The following is a 21,520-nucleotide window of genomic DNA, read 5'->3' on the forward strand; positions in this document are numbered from 1 at the left end:
TCACTTTTCCAATTTTTGTCAAATATGTTATTCTGGATTTTTGCAATGATAGTGTTTGCCTTCTGGTGGGGGGAGGGAGCTGTGGGCGGGGCCAGGGAATTGTAGGCGGGGCCAGACTCGTGTGGCTCGGAAATGGGGGCGGGGCCAGGCTCGTGCAGTTCGGGAATGGAGGCGGGGCCAGGCTCGGGGCTGTGGGCGGGGCCAGGCTCGTGTGATTCGGGGATGGGGGCGGGGCCAGGCTCGGGTGGCTCGGGCCTGGGGGCGGGTGCAGACTCGGGGCTGTGGGCGGGGCAAGGCTCGGGTGGCTCGGGCCTGGGGGCGGGGCCAGGCTCGGGGCTGTGGGCGGGGCAAGGCTCGGGTGGCTCGGGCCTGGGGGCGGGGCCAGGCTTGGGGCAAGGGGCGGGGCCAGAGACGTACGATGCACGCCGTGACGCAGGGTGGCGTCGTTGCTAGGATACAGTGCAGGACGCGGAGAGCTTGGATGCGGCGAGCGGACAGCCAGCGGCCGGGCGGCGGCAGGCGGCGAGACGGAGCCAGCAAACGGCGGCAGGGGCGCTTGATCGGCAGTTAGAAGTCCCCGGGGTCGCGACCTCTAACCTCCAACTCCCTCACCCCACTCACCCTGTGCCTGACACCTAGCAATCACCATGGCGGTAAGTGCTGGAGGCCCCCCCTTGGTCCTTCCCCCCCTTGAACTCTGCATGCAGCACCTGTGACCCCCTGCTCCAGTCCCCCCCTACCTCCTTCCTGCTCTGAAGGGCTTTCCCACCTTCCTGGGGTTAGGCTTCCGCCCATGCCCAATGGTTGTCCACAAGCTTCACTGGGATAACCTGGACCCCTTTCTTTTGTATTTTGGTCATATGGATGGCTCTCCATCACCATCCAAGCTGTGGAGCAATGCACACAGCTTTGGAGTGTGTTTCCAAAGTGCACTCGCACCCTGTAGGACCACACTCCGCTTAAACCAAGACGTCGGGCACAGGTTGGCAAGCGTCAAGGTTTTACGGATGCCCACGTGTTGGCGCAGCAGTGCTGCTGGCATTTAAGCCGTTGAAACGGCGCGGACTGGTCAGCGCAGAGCACTGGTGCATTCCTGCAGATTGTCCACCCTAACTCGCTGTCGGGTCTCTGTCTTATAATGTTACCTGGAGTCAAGTGGCAAGAATATGATCATTCTAGTACCGCTGATCATCTACTTCTCAGGGCTTCACCAAATGATTCAGGGCTTGCTGGCCAATCATTAGTAGCACTTTAGAATCATTCGAATTTACCTGGCTTTAGTTTTGGATTACCACGTTCCCACTGTCATGTATCTCACACTACTGTATATAACTGTATCTTACCATGCTGTACATGACTGTAACTAGATATGACCTGTAACCACAAGCATACTTTACCACCGAGGGTGCACTTGCAGGAGACACTGCATACCTGTTCCACACAGGTATATAAAGGCAGGTCTCAGGCAAGTGTGGCACTCGAGATCTGTGAAATAAAGGTGCAGGTTCAGAGTGACCTTGACTTCAGCATGTGCCTCGTGTAAGTCTGTACTGCAGGGTTAGGACTTTACACCCACATAGAATTACCAGGCATTACAGTGGACTGGATCCATGAGGCCCATTTACCACCCCAGAGAGCTGTGGACGCTGGGTCATTGAATATATTTAATGCAGAGATAGGCAGATTTTTGAACGATAAGAAAATAAAGGGCTATGGGGAGCGGGCAGGGAAGTGAAACTGAGTCCATGATCAGATCAGCCATGATCTTATTAAATGGCGGAGCAGGCTTGAGGGGCCAAATGGCCTACTCCGGCTCCTATTTCTTGTGTTCTTGTATTCACCATCCTTCCTCAGATGGATAGTGACTGGTTGGTCATTAGACAACTGACAAATGCAGGATGGAGCCACGAATGCAGATAGCAAGTACCAGGATCTCCTTTCAATTGGCATGGGGAATGACCCAATTCACCATAAAATATGTGAGCTCATCACCATCATTCTGTGACCATAGCATCGACACCTAACTTGCTCTATTGATCAACCTGTCGTCCAACTCTCTAGTGGAGAGTCAGCCTCTTAAGCATGTTCTTTGCCAATTCTCCTCATATGCAATTGTTGAAGAGTAACCTTGGTATGCAGCATTGAACATGGTGGTATAGAGCATTAAGGAATTTGCAAATTGTCCAGTGAATGTGTTTCCAACATGTTAAAAGTAGATGCCCATCATACAAGTGATGAGGAGGCTCTGAGCCTTAAAGTGACCATCAGCTGTTACCCAGAGCCATGGTATGTGAACATGTGCTCCATGTATCATGTTTGCATGTTTGGGTTCCGAAGAGGCAACTAGTTGATGCTGAGGCTCTGCAACTCCCGACTGGTGGAAGCATCCTTTGATGGGGTACAGTTTGTATCCATGGTGTGGGCAAGAGGATGGCAGCAGTGCACTGACATGTTTTATGGGGAGTTGTACTGCTTATTGTGCCACTTGGAAGAATTCCCACTAACTTGTTCAGCTGGTGTGGGCATCAAGCCCCATTGGTCAGTTGCCTGATGACTAACATATGACTATCCTTGAGAAGAAAGTGTCTTTGGGGGCTATGTTGGCTCCCTTTGGAATTTATGTGGAAGATCGGAATAGGGTCCCTCCTCTGCAGCAGACCGGATAATCCAATACTTGAGGCAGACAGTTCTGTAGTACCCCAGAGTAGTGTTGAAGATTGATTGACTGGCCAACCTGGCTCATTGCTAAGATATGGAGGGGTGAAACTTTCACAGGGTTGGAATCTTTCACACTTGGCTCCAGATAACCCTGCAAGGCAGAATTTTAACAGGCCAAACTCCAATGATATCCATATGTATACAAGGGATGCCTAAACCCGGGCTTTTGTTGACCTGTGCCTACGTTCTCTGGATTTAGATAAGTGGCATGTATCCCTATGAGAAAAGAGAGTGCACTCCATTTCAAGCATAGATTTCTCAGTTTTGTTTAAAGACTATAGGGCATGGCGATGGGTTTCTTTGTGTGTCAATCACCTGATTGACCAATGAAAATTGAACCATTTTGTTCTTTCTTACCTATTTTAGATTTTACCTTATCTGTTACTTTTTACAAGTTTGAAATTAAATCCTTGCTCTTTTTCTATTCCTCCATTGTCCTGCTATGCATCCTGGATTTGGAAACCATGTGAATAATCGTTCGTGTCCTGAGATTGGTTGAAAACCAGTCCTCAAGGCTGTATTTCAAGATCATCAAGAGGGTGAAGATTAAAATTTGACCTGGTTGCAAACTCGAGGGACCAGATCTAGTGCCCAATTAGATAACCCTGTGGCATGGCTCAAGGAAGCAGGTTTGCCAAAATTAGTTATCGCATCAGCAGCGGCTCAGGGGGTTACATTTTTACCGATAGTCTGACCAAAAGCAGATATTTATGCAAAGGTGACAACCAGCCATGATGTAATTCAATGGCGGAACAGGCTTGAGGGGCTGAATGGCCTACATCTGTTGCTAGGTTCCTAAACGTAATATTCGGAGTGAGTTTGGGGCTAGTGGGGTGACAATTCTGTCCGGCCAACTTCACGATTTTCCCCCACTTGTAGCCTGTGCATGTCCAGTTTATCTGCGGAGTGATGGGACCAATTGGGGTCCAAGTCATGCTGAGCAATTGTAAACTTGGATATTTAGGAGTTATTTCCCTTTTCATTTGCTTACAAAGCATGTGCCGCAGTGACATAAGTGGTGGCCTTCTATATCATAACACCACTTGCATGTGATCCTATTATGATGACACATGCTTCTTGTTCTTCTTGAAACAAAAGCAAGATAACCAAATGCTTTTGCATGAAGGCCCTGCCTATTTGACAGTACCCCATGGAGAAGCTCCCTTGATGGCTGAGTAGATCATAGAATCATAGATGTTTACAGCACGGAAGGAGGCCATTTCGGCCCATGTTGGCCAACAAGAGGCTATCCAGCCGAATCCCACTTTCCAGCTCTTGGTCTTACGGCATTTCAGGTGCACATCTAAATACTTTTTAAATGTGGTGAGGGTTTCTGCCTCTGCCACCCTTTCAGGCAGTGAGTTCCAGACCCCCACAACCCTCTACGTGAAGAAATTTCCCCTCAAATCCACTCTAAACCTACCAATTACTTTTATTTATGCCCCCTGGTTGTTGATCCCTCTGCTAAGGAAAATAGGCCCTTATCATGGGCCCAAGTTTCCACATGATTTGCGCCTGATTTTTAGGAGCAACTGGTGGAGAACGGACTATCTTAGAAATCGCAATTCTCCACATTTTCTTTTCTGCAGTTCTAGTCAGGTAGAACAGTTCTACTTTGGAACAGAATTTTTTCTTCAAAAGGGGGCGTGTCCGGCCACTGACGCCTGATTTCAAAGTTTCCACAGTGAAGACGTACTCCAAACTAAGTTAGAATGGAGCAAGTGAAGATTTTTGTAGAACTGAAAAAACCTGTTCTACACATTAAAAAATCAGGCGCAGGTTACAAATTAGGCGTCCAGAACGAGGTGGGGGGAAGGGGGGGGGGAAGGGAACTCATTAAATTCTACAATAAATCCTTATTTATACTTCTACAAATATTATACAAATAAATCCAACCTGAATAAACATTTATAAGCAAAGAAAAGATTAAATAAACCATCTTCCTACCTGTGTGAAAGTGCTTCAGGCACGGAGAATTCTGCAGTCAGCCTGAGGCGCCCGTTCTTCCCGCGGAGGGTGGGGGGGAAGAGGAGGCGCCCGTTCTTTCCCACGAGGGGCGGGGGGGGTAAGGCGCCCGTTCCTCCCGCGGGGAGGGGAGAGGAGGCGCCCGTTCTTTCCTGCGGGGGGGGGGGAGGCGCCCGTTCTTCCCGCGGGGGGTGGGGAGGGGAGAGGAGGCGCCCGTTCTTTCCCGCGGGGGAGGGGGGGGAAGGCGCCCGTTCTTCCCGCGGGGGGGGTAGGAGGCGCCCGTTCTTCCCGCGGGGGGGGGGGAGGAGGCGCCCGTTCTTTCCCGCGGGGGGGGTGGAGGCGCCCGTTCTTCCTGCGGTGGGGGGGGGGGGGGGAAGGAGACAGTGAGAAGGCTGCAAGTGCTGATGTGCTGATGGCAATGTGCTTTTATTTAAAAAATGTTCAAAAATTAAACAGCTACAAAGAACTACAAAAATGGCCGAGTGCCAATGTTTTTTTCACACTGAGCATGCGCGAACGCTCCAACGCGCACGCGCAGCGTTGCTGGCAGGAAAAAAACTAATTTAAATAGTACCCGCCCCCTCCCACTTACAAAATCGGCGCGAGTGTAGGCTCCGCCCCCCTGGGCGCCGCGCCAGGCAGACAAGGAGCTGCAGAACGCTCCAGAATCGCGAGTTTTTTTTTAGGCACCATTTTAGGCGCGAAAAACGGGCGCCCAGCTCGGAGGGGCGCCCATTTTTTATCGTGTGGAAACTTGGGCCCTATATCTAGGTCCCTCATAATTTTATACACCTTCAATGAGGTCTCCCCTCAGCCTCCTCTGTTCCAATGAAAACAAATGAGATACATGCACTGCCTGGTGTGGTATTGTCATGGAGAACAAGAAAGCAAGCCCCAAATACCATTCTCCGTCCAAGGCGAGAGTCGGTCTTGTAACAGTAGCAGTTACAATACTGGATGAGCAAACCTTAGGTCATACCTTCTAATCCCAGCATGTTAAATAGTGAACATTAATTCAATACATCTGGAAATTGTGGGTTAGCTGTGATACCCATGATTAACTAGCCTGGCAACACAGGTTGTCTTGGCTTATTCATGTAAAATGACTACTTGGCCAAGGTACAGGATGGAATCATAACCCAGCATAAACCTTCAGAGAATAGGGGAGAAAATCAGAAACCAAAAATTAGTCTTCAGAGAGATTAAAAAATGATAGTATTATGTTGCTTTTTAAACAATTCTATAAACATACCTTTTGTGACAATCATTATACTCTTCCAATAAATGTAGCATAAATCTTCTAGTTTTTAAAAATTATATATTGTTAATTTATTTTTATTACTTAGTCTGTTTTTATACTCATCTTTACATATTTGCACATTGAAACTTGTGATTTGTGATGCTATTGGTGTTTATCTAGAATGTACATTATCCTGTCATGTTCTGTGAGCACAAACCCATAATTGCTGTTGTATTTTCCCACTGCCACTAATTTCAACCACTTGTTAATCGTCAAATTTTTGTCACGTGGTGATAAGATGTTGATACAATTATTCGTATGGACAGCTTCAAATCCCACTCTGCTCGGTTGCTGTTCAGAGCTGTATCGGGCAGGAATTAAAGAGAGTGGTCCCCTGGTGCCTCCTGTCAGTTGGTTACAGAGGGCCATATGTCTCTGCCCCCACCTCAGCACCTCTGCTGCTGGAGCCCTCGTCCATGCCTTTGTTACCTCGAGCCTTGACTATTCCAACGCACTCCTGGCTGACCTCCCATTTTCCACACTCCGTAAACTTCAGCTGATCCAAAACTTGGCTGCCCGTATCCTAACTTGTACTAAATTCCGTTCATCCATCACCTGTGTGTTCACTGACCTACATTGGTTCCCGGTCCGGCAAAACCTCTATTTTAAAATTCTTATCCTTGTTTTTAAATCCTTCCATGGCCTCACCCTATCTCTGTAACCTCCTCCAGCCCGAGGACCCTCCGAAATCTCTGCGCTCCTCCAATTCTGGCCTCTTGCGCATCACCAATTTTAATCGCTCTACCATTGGCGGCTGTGCCTTCAACTGACTCGGCCCTAAGCTCTGGAATTCCCTCCCTGTCTCTACGAATCTTTAGCTCTCTCTCCTCCTTACTAGATTGATCTCTGAGATGAGAGGGTTGTCCTATGAGGAGGGATTGAGTAGATTGGGCCTATACTCTCTGGAGTTTAGGTGATCTCATTGAAACATGCAAGATTTTGAGGGGGATTGACAGGGTAGATGCTGAGAGGTTGTTTCCCCTGGCTGGAGAGTCTAGAACTAGGGGGCATAGTCTCAGGATAAGGGGTCGGCCTTTTAAGTCTGAGATGTGGAGGAATTTCTTCACTTAGAGGGTTATGAATATTTGGAATTCTCTGCCCCAAAGTGCTGTAGATGCTCAGTTGTTGAGTGTATTCAAGGTTGAGATAGATAGATTTTTGGACTCCACAGGACTTAAGGGATACGGGGCTAGGGCGAGAAAGTGGAGTTGAGGTAGAAGATCAGCCATGATCTTATTGAATGGCAGAGCAGGCTCGAGGGGCCGAATGGCCTACACCTGCTCCTAATTCCTATGTTGTTAAAACCTAGCTCTTTGACCAAGTTTTTGGTCACATGTTCCAATATCTCCTTAAACAAAAGTAAAATACTGCGGATGCTGGAAATCTGAAATAAAAACAGAAATACTCAGCAGGTCAGGCAGCATCTGTGGAACGAGCAACCGAGTTAACGTTTCAGGTCTGTGACCTTTCGTCAGTGAAATGTTAACTCTGTTTCTCTCTCTCCACAGATGCTGCCTGACCTGCCGAGCATCTCCAGCATTTTCTGTTTTTATTTCTAATATCTCCTTTTGTGGCTCGGTGTCAAATTTTATTTGATAGCGCTCCTGTGAAGTGCCTTGCGACTTTTTACTACAGCAACAACAACAACAACTTTTATTTATATAGCGCCTTTAATGTAGTAAAATGTCCCAAGGCGTTTCCCAACAGTGTTACAAGGCAAACAGATAAATTTGACACCAAGCCACATAAGAAGAAATTATGTAGATGACCAAAAGCTTGGTAAAGAGATAGGTTTTAAGGAGTGTCTTAAAGGAGAAAGAGAGGTAGAGAGGCAGAGAGGTTTAGGGAGGGAGTTCCAGAGCTTAGGGCCCAAACAGCTGAAGGCACGGCCACCGATGGTTGAGCAGTTATAATGAGGAATGTTCAAGAGGGCAGAATTTGAGGAGCCCAAGCATCTTGTGGGGCTGTGAGGCTGAGTTAAAGGCGCGATATAAATACAAATTGTTGTTTTTGCAGGCAGCCGAGGGACAGTCCATGCAATCGACTTTTCTGTGGCAGGTGCCAAGCAACGTGGATCAGGAAAAGGGATATAAACATATATATAAATGGGAGAAGTTTCTTAAATAACTTCAAACATAAAACAAAGCAATATGCATACATCTAGTTGGCTTCTTTCTAGCATTTTGATTAAAACATAAGAATTTTGAGTAACACCTCTGTCACTTTTCCAGAGGTCACCCCCACTTTCTGCCTTGTAAGATGGAACTTTTTCACCCATGGATGTTGCCTGGACTGGAGAATTTTAGCTATGAGGAAAAATTGGAAAGGCTGGGGTTGTTTTCTTTGGAACAGAGGGGGCTGAGGGAGACCTTATTGAGGTGTATAAAATTATGAGGCGGCTAACTAGAGTGGATAGGAAGGACCTATTTCCCCTTAGCAGAGGGGTCAACACCAGGGGTCATAGATTTAAAGTAATTGCTAGGAGGTTTAAAGGGGATTTGAGGGGAAATTTCTTCACCCAGAGGGTGGTAGAGGCAGAAACCCTCACCACATTTAAAAAGTACTTGGACGTGCACTTGAAGTGCCATAACCTACAAGGCTGCGGACCAAGAGCTGGAAAGTGGGACTAGGCTGGATAGCTCTTGGTCAGCCAACGCAACCACAATGGGCCGAAATGGCCTCCTTCCGCGCTGTAAATTTCTATTTAAGACGAGTATTTGGTTTGTGAACTAATTTCCCAAGGAAGGCAATGAGGCAGATAATATAAATGCATTCCAAGAGACAACTGGATGTGCTTCTGAAGAGAGAAGAAATTAATAGGGAAGATCATTTTTTTTTCTGTTTAAAGACATTTGTACATCCATGAATAATCTACCGTGCTAATTTACTCCCCCATTTTCTTTGGCATTAAAAGGCAGAGAAAGGAAAGATAGAGGATAGTGCCTTTGAGGCGCTGGAACGGGATTTCCAAGATGTCCTCGCTGAACTTATGGGAGACAAGGGACTGGAGAAATTTCGCATTGAATATGAAAAGCTGCATCAGGCCCTCAAGAAATCCCACGAAAATGAGAAGCGTCTAATGTCAAAATGCAAGGAACTAAATTCCGAGATTGTTGCAAATTCAACAAAAGTGACAACTGCATTGAAGCTCTCTCAAGACGATCAGTCGACTATAGATTCCTTAAAGCAGGTGAGGTTCATGACAATTTATTGTGGAGGGGGAGGGGTGGCGCAAGTCAGGGGGTTGGATTGATTTTCCTCTAAAATGCAGAGTCTGCTCTCTGTTAATTCACAATAAAGGCATCTCAAAATTTAAAAATTTAGATGTAGACTGAAATTGACAGGTGCTTCCTGCAGTTCTCCAGTGCAGTACTGAGGGAGTGCTGCACTGTCGGAGGTGCCGTCTTTCAGATGAGACATTAAACTGAGGCCCCGCCTGCTCTCTCAGGTGGGCGTTAAAGATCCCAGGGCACTATTTTGAATAAGAGCAGGGGAGGTATCACTGGTGTCCTGGCCAATATTTATCCCTCAATCAATATTACCCCAAAAAAACATTATCTGGTCATTATCATGTTGCCATTTGTGGGGGCTTGCTGTGTGCAAATTGGTTGCGGCATTTCCTACATTACAACAGTAACTACACTCCAAAACTATTTCATTGGCTGTAAAGCGCTTTGGGACGTGAAGGTGGTCGTGAAAGGCACTATATAAATGTAAGTCTTTCTTTTGCTCACGAACGGACCAATAAGCAGCTCGGTTACAATATATTGAAAAGATCGGCAACTCAGCAAATACCCAAAGAATTTCAATTCTAAAATACAAGTTTATCATCACTGTTCCGCCTAATTCCACCAAGCACACACTGAGGTTCAGTGTCTAACAGTGCAACAATCAGCTATGTAGTAGTTGCGCATTTCAAAGTAACTTTTGCCTTGCAGGTGAAGAGAAATATGTCTAGAAAGCTTAAGTTAGTACGCAGTGTTTTTACATAAATAACTAATAATGAGATTGCAATGACTGCAGTGATCCTAGTAAAAGGTCCTCTCGGAATGAGTGATCACAGTATGGTTGAATTTGTAATACAGCTTGAGGGTGAGGAAGTAGTGTCTCAAATGAGCGTACTAAGCTTAAACAAAGGGGACTATAGTGGGATGAGGGCAGAGTTGGCTAAAGTAGACTGGAAACACAGACTAAACGGTGGCACAATTGAGGAACAGTGGAGGACTTTTAAGGAGCTCTTTCATAGTGCGCAACAAAAATATATTCCAGTGAAAAAGAAGGGCGGTAAGAGAAGGGATAACCAGCCGTGGATAACCAAGGAAATAAAGGAGAGTATCAAATTAAAGACCAATGCGTATAAGGTGGCCAAGGTTAATGGGAAAATAGAAGATTGGGAAAATTTTAAATGACAGCAAAGAATGACTAAGAAAGCAATAAAGAAAGGAAAGATGGATTACGAAGGTAAACTTGTGCAAAACATAAAAACGGATAGTAAAAGCTTTTACAGATATATAAAACGGAAAAGAGTTACTAAAGTAAATGTTGGTCCCTTAGAAGATGAGAAGGGGGATTTAATAATGGGAAATGTAGAAATGGCTGAGACCTTAAACAATTATTTTACTTCGGTCTTCACAGTGGAAGACACAAAAACCATGCCAAAAATTGCTGGTCACAGGAATGTGGGAAGGGAGGACCTTGAGACAATCACTATCACTAGGGAGGTAGTGCTGGACAGGCTAATGGGACTCAAGGTAGACAAGTCCCCTGGTCCTGATGAAATGCATCCTAGGGTATTAAAAGAGATGGCGGAAGTTAGAGCAGATGCATTCGTTATAATCTACCAAAATTCTCTGGACTCTGGGGAGGTACCAGTGGATTGGAAAGCAGCTAATGTAACGCCTCGATTTAAGAAAGGGGGCAGACAAAAGGCAGGTAACTATAGGCCGGTCAGTTTAACACCTGTAGTGGGGAAAATGCTTGAAACTATCATTAAGGAAGAAATAGCGGGACATCTAGATAGGAATAGCGCAATCAAACAGACGCAGCATGGATTCATGAAGGGGAAATCATGTTTAACTAATTTACTGGAATTCTTTGAGGATATAACGAGCATGGTGGATAGAGGTGTACCGATGGATGTGGTGTATTTAGATTTTCAAAAGGCATTCGATAAGGTGCCACACAAAAGGTTACTGCAGAAGATAAAGGTACGCGGAGTCAGAGGAAATGTATTAGCATGGATAGAGAATTGGCTGGTGAACAGAAAGCAGAGAGTCGGGATAAATGGGTCCTTTTCGGGTTGGAAATCGGTGGTTAGTGGTGTGCTACAGGGATCGGTGCTGGGACCACAACTGTTTACAATATACATAGATGACCTGGAAGAGGGGACAGAGTGTAGTGCAACAAAATTTGCAGATGATACAAAGATTAGTGGGAAAGCGGGTTGTGTAGAGGAAACAGAGAGGCTGCAAAGAGATTTAGATAGGTTAAGTGAATGGGCTAAGGTTTGGCAGATGGAATACAATGTCGGAAAGTGTGAGGTCATCCACCTTGGGAAAAAAAACAGTAAAAGGGAATATTATTTGAATGGGGAGAAATTATAACATGCTGCGGTGCAGAGGGACCTGGGGGTCCTTGTGCATGAAAGGGAAAAAAAACAGTAAAAGGGAATATTATTTGAATGGGGAGAAATTATAACATGCTGCGGTGCAGAGGGACCTGGGGGTCCTTGTGCATGAATCCCAAAAAGTTAGTTTGCAGGTGCAGCAGGTAATCAGGAAGGCGAATGGAATGTTGGCCTTCATTGCGAGAGGGATGGAGTACAAAAGCAGGGAGGTCCTGCTGCAACTGTATAGGGTATTGGTGAGGCCGCACCTGGAGTACTGCATGCAGTTTTGGTCACCTTACTTAAGGAAGGATATACTGGCTTTGGAGGGGGTACAGAGACGATTCACTAGGCTGATTCCGGAGATGAGGGGGTTACCTTATGATGATAGATTGAGTAGACTGGGTCTTTACTCGTTGGAGTTCAGAAGGATGAGGGGTGATCTTATAGAAACATTTAAAATAATGAAAGGGGTAGACAAGATAGAGGCAGAGAGGTTGTTTCCACTGGTCGGGGAGGCTAGAACTAGGGGGAACAGCCTCAAAATACGGGGAGCCAATTTAAAACCGAGTTGAGAAGGAATTTCTTCTCCCAGAGGGTTGTGAATCTGTGGAATTCTCTGCCCAAGGAAGCAGTTGAGGCTAGCTCATTGAATGTATTCAAGTCACATATAGATAGATTTTTAACCAATAAGGGAATTAAGGGTTATGGGGAGCGGGCGGATAAGTGGAACTGAGTCCACGGCCAGATCAGCCATGATCTTGTTGAATGGCGGAGCAGGCTCGAGGTGCTAGATGGTCTACTCCTGTTCCTAATTCTTATGTTCTTATGAGCTAAGTAATGTCCACCTCAGGTTAGTGTGATGGTTTTGCCTTTTATTTTTTTTGCGATTTATGTTGTGGGCTATGTATTCGGAATGGTTTTGGTGGGTTTTTTCAGGTTTTTTTTTCCCTCCCCAGGCCTCTTTTAGAGCGCTCCCAGGCCAGCTATTTAGCTCTGGATTTTCACCTGCTCAGCTGGCCTAGTGCCCTAAGAGAGGTGTGCAATGCCTCCCTTACCGCTCCGCAACACGCTCAGGGCCCAGCTGCCTAATTTTGACTGAGGCGCAAACTTTTTCCAGGAGGTATCAGGACGCCCCGTCGCCATTAACGCCCCGAAATCCTAAAAGCCGAAAATCCAGCCCTGTGTTTTATCCATTACATCCTACAGGTCCCTCTCCTGTTCCGTAATTTTTACTGGATATTCCTGCAAGGTATACACGTGCCTGCAATTATTACTTCCCAAATGCATTTATGCACATAGAAACATAGAAACATAGAAAATAGGTGCAGGAGCAGGCCATTCAGCCCTTCTAGCCTGCACCGCCATTCAACGAGTTCATGGCTGAACATGAAACTTCAGTACCCACTTCCTGCTTTCACGCCATACCCCTTGATCCCCCGAGTAGTAAGGACTTCATCTAACTCCCTTTTGAATATATTTAGTGAATTGGCCTCAACTACTTCCTGTGGTAGAGAATTCCACAGGTTCACCACTCTCTGGGTGAAGAAGTTTCTCCTTATCTCGGTCCTAAATGGCTTACCCCTTATCCTTAGACTGTGACCCCTGGTTCTGGACTTCCCCAACATTGGGAACATTCTTCCTGCATCCAACCTGTCCAAACCCGTCAGAATTTTAAACGTTTCTATGAGGTCCCCTCTCACTCTTCTGAACTCCAGTGAATACAAGCCCAGTTGATCCAGTCTTTCTTGATAGGTCAGTCCCACCATCCCGGGAATCAGTCTGGTGAATCTTCGCTGCACTCCCTCAATAGCAAGTATGTCCTTCCTCAAGTTGGGAGACCAAAACTGTACACAATACTCCAGGTGTGGCCTCACCAAGGCCTTGTACAACTGTAGCAACACCTCCCTGCCCCTGTACTCAAATCCCCTCGCTATGAAGGCCAACATGCCATTTGCTTTCTTAACCGCCTGCTGTACCTGCATGCCAACCTTCAATGACTGATGTACCATGACACCCAGGTCTCGTTGCACCTTCCCTTTTCCTAATCTGTCACCATTCAGATAATAGTCTGTCTCTCTGTTTTTACCACCAAAGTGGATAACCTCACATTTATCCACATTATACTTCATCTGCCACGCATTTGCCCACTCACCTAACCTATCCAAGTCACTCTGTAGCCTCATAGCATCCTCCTCGCAGCTCACACTGCCACCCAACTTAGTGTCATCCGCAAATTTGGAGATACTACATTTAATCCCCTCGTCTAAATCATTAATGTACAATGTAAACAGCTGGGGCCCCAGCACAGAACCCTGCGGTACCCCACTAGTCACTGCCTGCCATTCCGAAAAGTACCCATTTACTCCTACTCTTTGCTTCCTGTCTGACAACCAGTTCTCAATCCACGTCAGCACACTACCCCCAATCCCATGTGCTTTAACTTTGCACATTAATCTCCTGTGTGGGACCTTGTCGAAAGCCTTCTGAAAGTCCAAATATACCACATCAACTGGTACTCCTTTGTCCACTTTATTGGAAACATCCTCAAAAAATTCCAGAAGATTTGTCAAGCATGATCTCCCTTTCACAAATCCATGCTGACTTGGACCTATCATGTCACCATTTTCCAAATGCGCTGCTATGACATCCTTAATAATTGATTCCATCATTTTACCCACTACTGAGGTCAGGCTGACCGGTCTATAATTCCCTGCTTTCTCTCTCCCTCCTTTTTTAAAAAGTGGGGTTACATTGGCTACCCTCCACTCGATAGGAACTGATCCAGAGTCAATGGAATGTTGGAAAATGACTGTCAATGCATCCGCTATTTCCAAGGCCACCTCCTTAAGTACTCTGGGATGCAGTCCATCAGGCCCTGGGGATTTATCGGCCTTCAATCCCATCAATTTCCCCAACACAATTTCCCGACTAATAAAGATTTCCCTCAGTTCCTCCTCCTTAATAGACCCTCTGACCACTTTTATATCCGGAAGGTTGTTTGTGTCCTCCTTAGTGAATACTGAACCAAAGTACTTGTTCAATTGGTCTGCCATTTCTTTGTTCCCCGTTATGACTTCCCCTGATTCTGACTGCAGGGGACCTACGTTTGTCTTTACTAACCTTTTTCTCTTTACATACCTATAGAAACTTTTGCAATCCGCCTTAATGTTCCCTGCAAGCTTCTTCTCGTACTCCATTTTCCCTGCCTAATCATGAAGGACATCTGTCACACATGGGCCCATTCTCTCAACAAATCTCAATTGGTTAATTTATTTGATCTGTGCTCCTTCAATCTACCTTGTTAACTCTCTGTGAATATATTTGCTTCATCAGCAAACAAAAAAACCTTTTTCAGTCCTTTTGGAAGCATATATAAAAGTTCATGAGGAGAAAAGGACATGTGGTCCATCAAGCTCATTCATCTGGTACTACAACTCATCCACCTAACATCCAATTGCATTTTGAACCTGCTAGGTTATTTGAAACTTTTATTTCCCTTTTAGGCTAAAGTCATTTTTTTTTAATCTATGATATGTTTTAAATTAAACTTTTATGAATTTAGATGTATGATCTCTGGCCTTATGCACTTTGCGGTTATATCCTGGATTCACCTTATCTACAGCATTGAATATTTTATATACCTTAGTGCGTTTGTCACTTAACCTTCTCTTGAGACTTAACAGTTTAAGCATCTTTTTTCTTCGTAACTCATCCCTTTGCAAATTCAGATCATTCCTGTTGCTGTTTTGTGTAATCTCACCAATGCAGCTATATGTCCCTTTTGAAGTATTGTGACCAGAACTGCATACAATACTCCCAAAGGTGGTCTAACTCATGCTTTCCAAAGCCTCAGCACAACCTGTGTACACTTACACGGCATAGTTTCGGCTATGTGCCCAAATGTTCTATGTTCCTTTTAATTGTGTCTCCACATTTTCAACATTGAAAAATAACGCATCCCCCTGATCAATAAGGTAAGTCACAAAATGAAGTTAAGGAAATGAAGCTCAAAACATGCACCACACTTTCTTTCCTGAACTACAAGACTGTCTTCCCCTGCTGTGACAATATAAAAGCTTCTTCTATGAATTGCAGGGTAGCTAAGCTGGTTGAGGTAAAAATGATGAAACTGAAACCTGTCGACTTTCTGACCTTGCACTAATACCAGTGTTGATTTTATCATAGCTGGTGACTAAATGGCCTCAGCCTAGATTGTAGGGTATGGCAGGCAAGTTGCTTGCTCCTTGCCATACTGACTCTTGCTGCAGTGCAATTTTGCTTTAATCTAACTGTGATCCTCCTGGAAATCTTAAAAGAGCTATAAATAAAGCCCCTAAGTCAGATAGCTAGGAGATTTAGTACCACAGACATGTTTCAGAGAGAAATATTCATCATTGAACTTAAATGTCAGAATAAAGTACAAGTTCACTGCTACACTTTTGTCATTTCAACAGACCAGGATATTGTTCCAAATATCCCTGCTTTTAGAGCCTGTTATTACAGTTGTGTGGGCTGCCAGCGGTGAAACATTTTGTATTACCTTTGTTGTTCACAAGATTGAGTCGGGTGATGGGTGAGATTCATTGTCAATATGTGGGCACCACTGGCAAGACCAGCATTTATTGCCCATCCCTGGATCCAACTGAGTGGCTTGCTCGGCCACTTCAGAGGGGTTAAGAGTCAACCACGTCACATATAGGCCAGACCAAGTAAGGACAGCTGGTTTCTAACTGGTTGGGGTTTTATGACATTTTTAACTTGTACCAGATTTATATTTGTAAAGTGAATACAAATTCTCAACCTGCCATGGTGGGATTTGAACTCACGATCTCTGGATCACCAGTGTCATAACCACAATGCAACCGTACCCATACACCGTGTCCAGGGGGTTAGGTTCACTAGGCTACAAAACTAGGGCCACACATAAATGAGACATTCAGGGCTGAGGGAAAGAGTGCCTTGAATCATAGAATCATAGAAATTTACAGCATGGAATGAGGCCATTTTGGCCCATCATGTCCGCGCCGGCCGACAAAGAGCTATCCAGCCTAATCCCACTTTCCAGCTCTTGGTCCGTAGCCCTATAGATTACGGTTCTTTAAATGCACATCCAAGTACCTTTTAAGTGTGGTGAGGGTTTCTGTCTCTACCACCCTTTCAGGCATTGAGTTCCAGACCCCACCACCCCCTGGGTGAAGAAATTTCCCCTCAAATCCCCTCTAAAGCTTTACTTTAAATATATGCCTCCTGGTTGTTGGCCCCTCTGCTAAGGGGAATAGTGCATCAGTGACTTAATCAGGAGATGATGAGATCTTTCATCACTTCCTTCAAGGCATTTCCTCCACTTCTTTCTGTTTGTGGAGTGCGATTTTCTGAAGGAATGCATCTACAATTTCGTTAAAAATATCAAATGGAGGTAATTTTCACAAACACTTCCTGTAATGACGAGAAGAACTCATATTCCATTGAGCTTATGGCCGTATTGATACTGCATTATACAATCCAAGGTACTTGGACAGTAATATTTTCTCCCATTTTAAAAATGATCGAAAATGAACTAATTTTGTTCCACATATTTTTTTATTAAAATGAATAGGAGATTGAAAAAGCTTGGAAAATGGTTGATTCAGCTCTTGAACAGGAAAAGCGAGGGAAGGAGACCATCCGTGCTTTGAAGCAGGAAATTAGTAACCTGACCAGGTTGGTGGAGCAAGGAGCTGGACTTTCGTTGGGTCAGGAAAGCAGGTTTGTTGATTAAATTATTTTTTCCTTGTACTGTAATTTCTTCTCTGGAATGTTATTGTATACGCCGGGTTCACATGCTGTCAGATTGATGTAAATGTCATACAGGGGGTAATTTGGGCGGTGGTGTAAAATGGGCGATAGCGAATCAACTGCTATGTGTCTCTTGTTTTTTTTCCCATTGCAGTCAACGAATTTTAAAATTGGGAAAGATGCATAACGGGCAGCTAATCCGCCATTGTCCATTTTACACTATCGGCCAAAGTCAAAATTACCCCCACTTACTCTTATTTTGGTGCAGATGTCCTAACACAACAACAACAACAACTTGTATTTATATAGCACCTTTAACGTAGTGAAGCGTCCCAAGGCGCTTCACAGGAATATTATGACATAAAAATTTGACACTGAGCCGCATAAATAAAATTGGCACAGATAACCAAAAGCTTGATTAAAGAGGTATGTTTTAAGGAGCTTTTTGAAGGAGGAAAGAGAGGTAGAGAGGCAGAGAGGTTTAGGCAGGGAGTTCCAGAGCTTGGGGCCGAGACAACAGAAGGCACAGCCACCAATGGTTGAGCAGTTATAATCAGGGATGCTCAAGAGGGCAGAATTAGTTGTGGGGCTGGAGGAGATTACACAGGTTGGGAGGGGCGAGGCCATGGAGGGATTTGAAATTAAGGATGAGAATTTTGAAATCGAGGCTTTGCTTAACCGGGAGCCAATGTCGGTCAGCGAGCACAGGGGCGATGGATGAGCGGGACTTGGTGCGAGTTAGGACAGCTGAGTTTTGGATCACCTCTAGTTTGCGTAGGGTAGAATGTGGGAGGCCAGCCAGGAGTGCATTGGAATAGTCAAGTCTGAAGGTAACAAAGGCATGGATGAGAGCTTCATCAGCGGATGAGCTGAGGCAAAAGCAGAGACGGACGTTGTTACAAAGGTGGACATAGGCAGTCTTAGTTATGTTCCAAGTAATCATTATGGGTTGAATTTCCCAAGGCTGAGCACTATTGGCTGGATCTCGCAGACTTCCGCCCTGAGTGTTGGCTGACGATTTGACCATGGAGGGTAACCAAGAACAGACTTCACCAGGCCTCCACATACAAGCACACACATTACATTAGGTAAAATTGCATTTTTCATAAGGTATGTTTCACTAGATGCTGATCAGGCTCTGGAAACCCGGCTAGTTTATTTTAGCCCTTCCTAACCCAAGGGTGCTAAGGTGAATTGTAACATTTCTGCTGCCTCCTCCACTGAGACCCTACTAAGGAGCTCACTTACTACTTGAGCTATCGTTGGAACTTCCTTTAAGGTTGAAGGGCAGGGATGACATACCAATACTTCACACACTGTATGCTTTAGGTTGGAGCTATTGAGCTAAATGTCAACTGTGGCTCAGTGGGTAGCACCCTCACCTCTGAGTTAGAAGGTTGTGGGTTCAAGCCCCAGTCCAGGGACTTGAGCGCAAAAATCTAGGCTGACACTCCAGTGCAGTACTAGGGGAGTCTTTTAGATGAGATGTCTGCTCTCTCAGGTGGATGTAAAAGATCCTGTGGCACTGCTTTGAAGAAAATAAGGGGAGTTAAGCCTAGTGTCCTGGCCAATATTTATCCCTCAATCAACATTACTAAAAAAACAGATTATCTGGTCATTATCACATTGCTGTTGGTGGGAGCTTGCAGTGCGCACATTGGCTTTACAAATTACTTTACAACAGTGACGACACTTCAAAAAGTACTTAATTGGCTGTAAAGCACTTTGGGACATCCAGTGGCCAGGAAAGGTGCTGTACAAATGAAAGTCTTTCTTTCTTTACCTTTGTGCAAATATAGTGTGCTTTCTAAACTTTGAATGTATGTTCTGTCACCACTCGGCATGCTTTGCTTCAGAAAATGCAGCTTTTTACATGTAGAATATTTCTCTTTATTCCAAAATCAGCACTAAAGGAAGTCACTACTTGTAAGCACACCATAATATTTTGTGAAAGAATGCAAGTCAGCTGCAAAAGTGCCTTTGTGCAGCCAGAATTCCTTTGAGAGCTGCTCACTGGCAGTGAATGCACCAGGGTAAGAACTGTGCAAGAGCGGGATGATTTTAAAGCGCTTCGAACCCTGAATCTGGGAAATAATTAAATTTTTAAAATTTACTAACAACTGCATGTCAGGTCACACTTTGTGTAACAAAGTGCAGCATCTGAAATGTCAAGTTTGTAACCTGAAAATTTGAGTTGCATGAGAAAGGAAAGCCACTAAATCACTGCCGACATTGAGAAATGAGAGCAAATGGCATGTTTTTTTTTTAACAAAGTGAGAATTGGAGAAGATAGAAAGAAATCTTGAAATCAAGAGGAGACTAATGAAGACACAAATACTTGTAACTGGAATGCCAAGGGAAGATTTAGAGTTTTAGATTTAAAATGCGCAGGTTGCAGGTTTTGCTTTCCAGGGAACATGTTATGTTCAGAATAAATTCACAGGACTATATTGCAAGCTCAAACTGTTGTGACCAATCTCTTTATTTCAGACTCTAGAGTGAGGAAGCAGCATGGTGAGTCATCTTTTATACCTGCTTGCCCCAAGGTGTACAGGTGCCCCTTAGGTCTCCCACAGGTGTGCCCCCTGGTGGCAAGTCTTACATTTGGGTAAGGTCTACATACATACATAACATCACTCCCCCCCCCCCCCCCAAAGTTTTATTGTGCAAGTTATTTGCAAGTTGAGGCGATCTGGTGCCCCGCGCCCCGGGTCGATCGCCTGGGTTGAAGTCTTGACATGGTGGGTTCGTCCTTGTCGTTGACGGCGAAGTTGATCGTGTTGGAGGATTGCTGGGGGCCAGGTCCTTACAGTGTGGCTCCTGGTAATCTGTCGTTCGCAGTTTGGTCTCGTCCCATTGCTCTACTCGTTAGCCCGGTACATGGTTTCACAATCAAACACTCCGTTTTCATCACATACATTCCATTTCCCCCCTTGGCTAATGCGGTGCTAGCGATCCGACTGGGGCCCTGAACATGGTCTACGTCACTTATTCTGTTGTTGCGTGGAGGGGCCGTGCACTTATGGTGCACTCTCTGCTGATGGCATGCGGAAGGCTCGGTTCTGAGTGATTCAGTCTGGTGATTGTGTAACACCCAGGATAGCCGGGTCTGTAGGGAATCTACCATGGTGCTGGGTTCAGTGATTAGGGCGCTAACCCTGAGGTCTGGCAAGCCCAGGATGGCTGCAATGGCCTTGAGACTTTCGGTAGTGGCGGGAGGCCAGTGGTCCCTGTGGACATTGGGCCGTAGTATGGGGGCCCCGGACCACCGACTGCATGTAACTGCCCTGCCTTGCTTTGCAACGTTGGTCATCTTTTTGGCGGATAGGTTGTCACATCCCGTCTAGCAGTTCACCTTTGATAGGTGGGAACATGGGATCCTGGCTGGTCCAGGTCCTAAGCTGGGGGGCCGTTACGGTTGACCCCTTGCTTTCTAGCACTTCCATGACCATGAGTGGGTCTGCAGGCTGCGCCGTTTCCACCCTAGGGGTGGGCAATGGTGGCCAACTGAGAGCATGGGTGTCGCTTTCAGTGCCTGGCCCGTGGCAGATCATGTTAAAGTGCAGAGACAGTGTTGGACATTCTCGAAACAACGCATCGATAATGGTTCCTCTACTCTCCCAAGCTTGTGGGATGAGCAGCTTGTTTGACTCGAGCACATATTGGGGCACTCTTTGGTACGTCTCTTTAGTCCCGTGAACACAGGCTGCTGCTTTGTTTAACTTAATTGATACATGTTCAATCGTTTGGGGCTCGCCCGTTACTTTTGCTTGCTGCACAACACTCCCGACCCCGTGTGGTAACATCTCACTTGCTACGAATGCTTTGTTATATACACATACGACCGGTTGGTGTTCGCCTGCTACTTTGGCTTGTTGTAAGGGACCCCCCAACCCCATACAATGGTACATCATTGGCCTCGAAAGACCGCTCGCACGGGTTACATGGTGCACACAATTTATTTGAGCGGGTTGGGTTCCTGGCCTTCACCGCGGTCACCTTTGCCCCGAATCTTGTTGGGCGACGCATTCTTCCGTTCCGTTGCGGTGACCTTCCATGGTCTGGACGCTCTCTCGTCCCGTGGTCTGGACACTGTCTTGTCTCTCGGTCTGGACGCTCTCTCGTCCCGTGACCTGGGCGCACTCTCGTCCCAT

The 21,520-nt window shown here is 45.7% G+C and overlaps 1 protein-coding gene across 1 annotated transcript in view; it reads left to right on the top strand.

Moving 5' to 3' along the window:
• The first annotated feature begins 460 nt into the window (after window positions 1–460).
• cfap58 (cilia and flagella associated protein 58) overlaps window positions 461–21,520 on the top strand; it is a 249,312-nt gene continuing 228,252 nt past the window's right edge. Inside the window, exons 1-3 of the mRNA XM_070874957.1 lie at window positions 461–653; window positions 8,898–9,173; window positions 17,188–17,336. Coding sequence (XP_070731058.1) covers window positions 648–653; window positions 8,898–9,173; window positions 17,188–17,336 — 431 coding nt within the window. The 5' untranslated portion in view covers window positions 461–647. The remainder of the gene's footprint in view (window positions 654–8,897; window positions 9,174–17,187; window positions 17,337–21,520) is intronic.

The sequence above is a fragment of the Pristiophorus japonicus genome, chromosome 3, assembly GCF_044704955.1.
Source record: "Pristiophorus japonicus isolate sPriJap1 chromosome 3, sPriJap1.hap1, whole genome shotgun sequence".
NCBI lineage: Eukaryota > Metazoa > Chordata > Chondrichthyes > Pristiophoridae > Pristiophorus > Pristiophorus japonicus.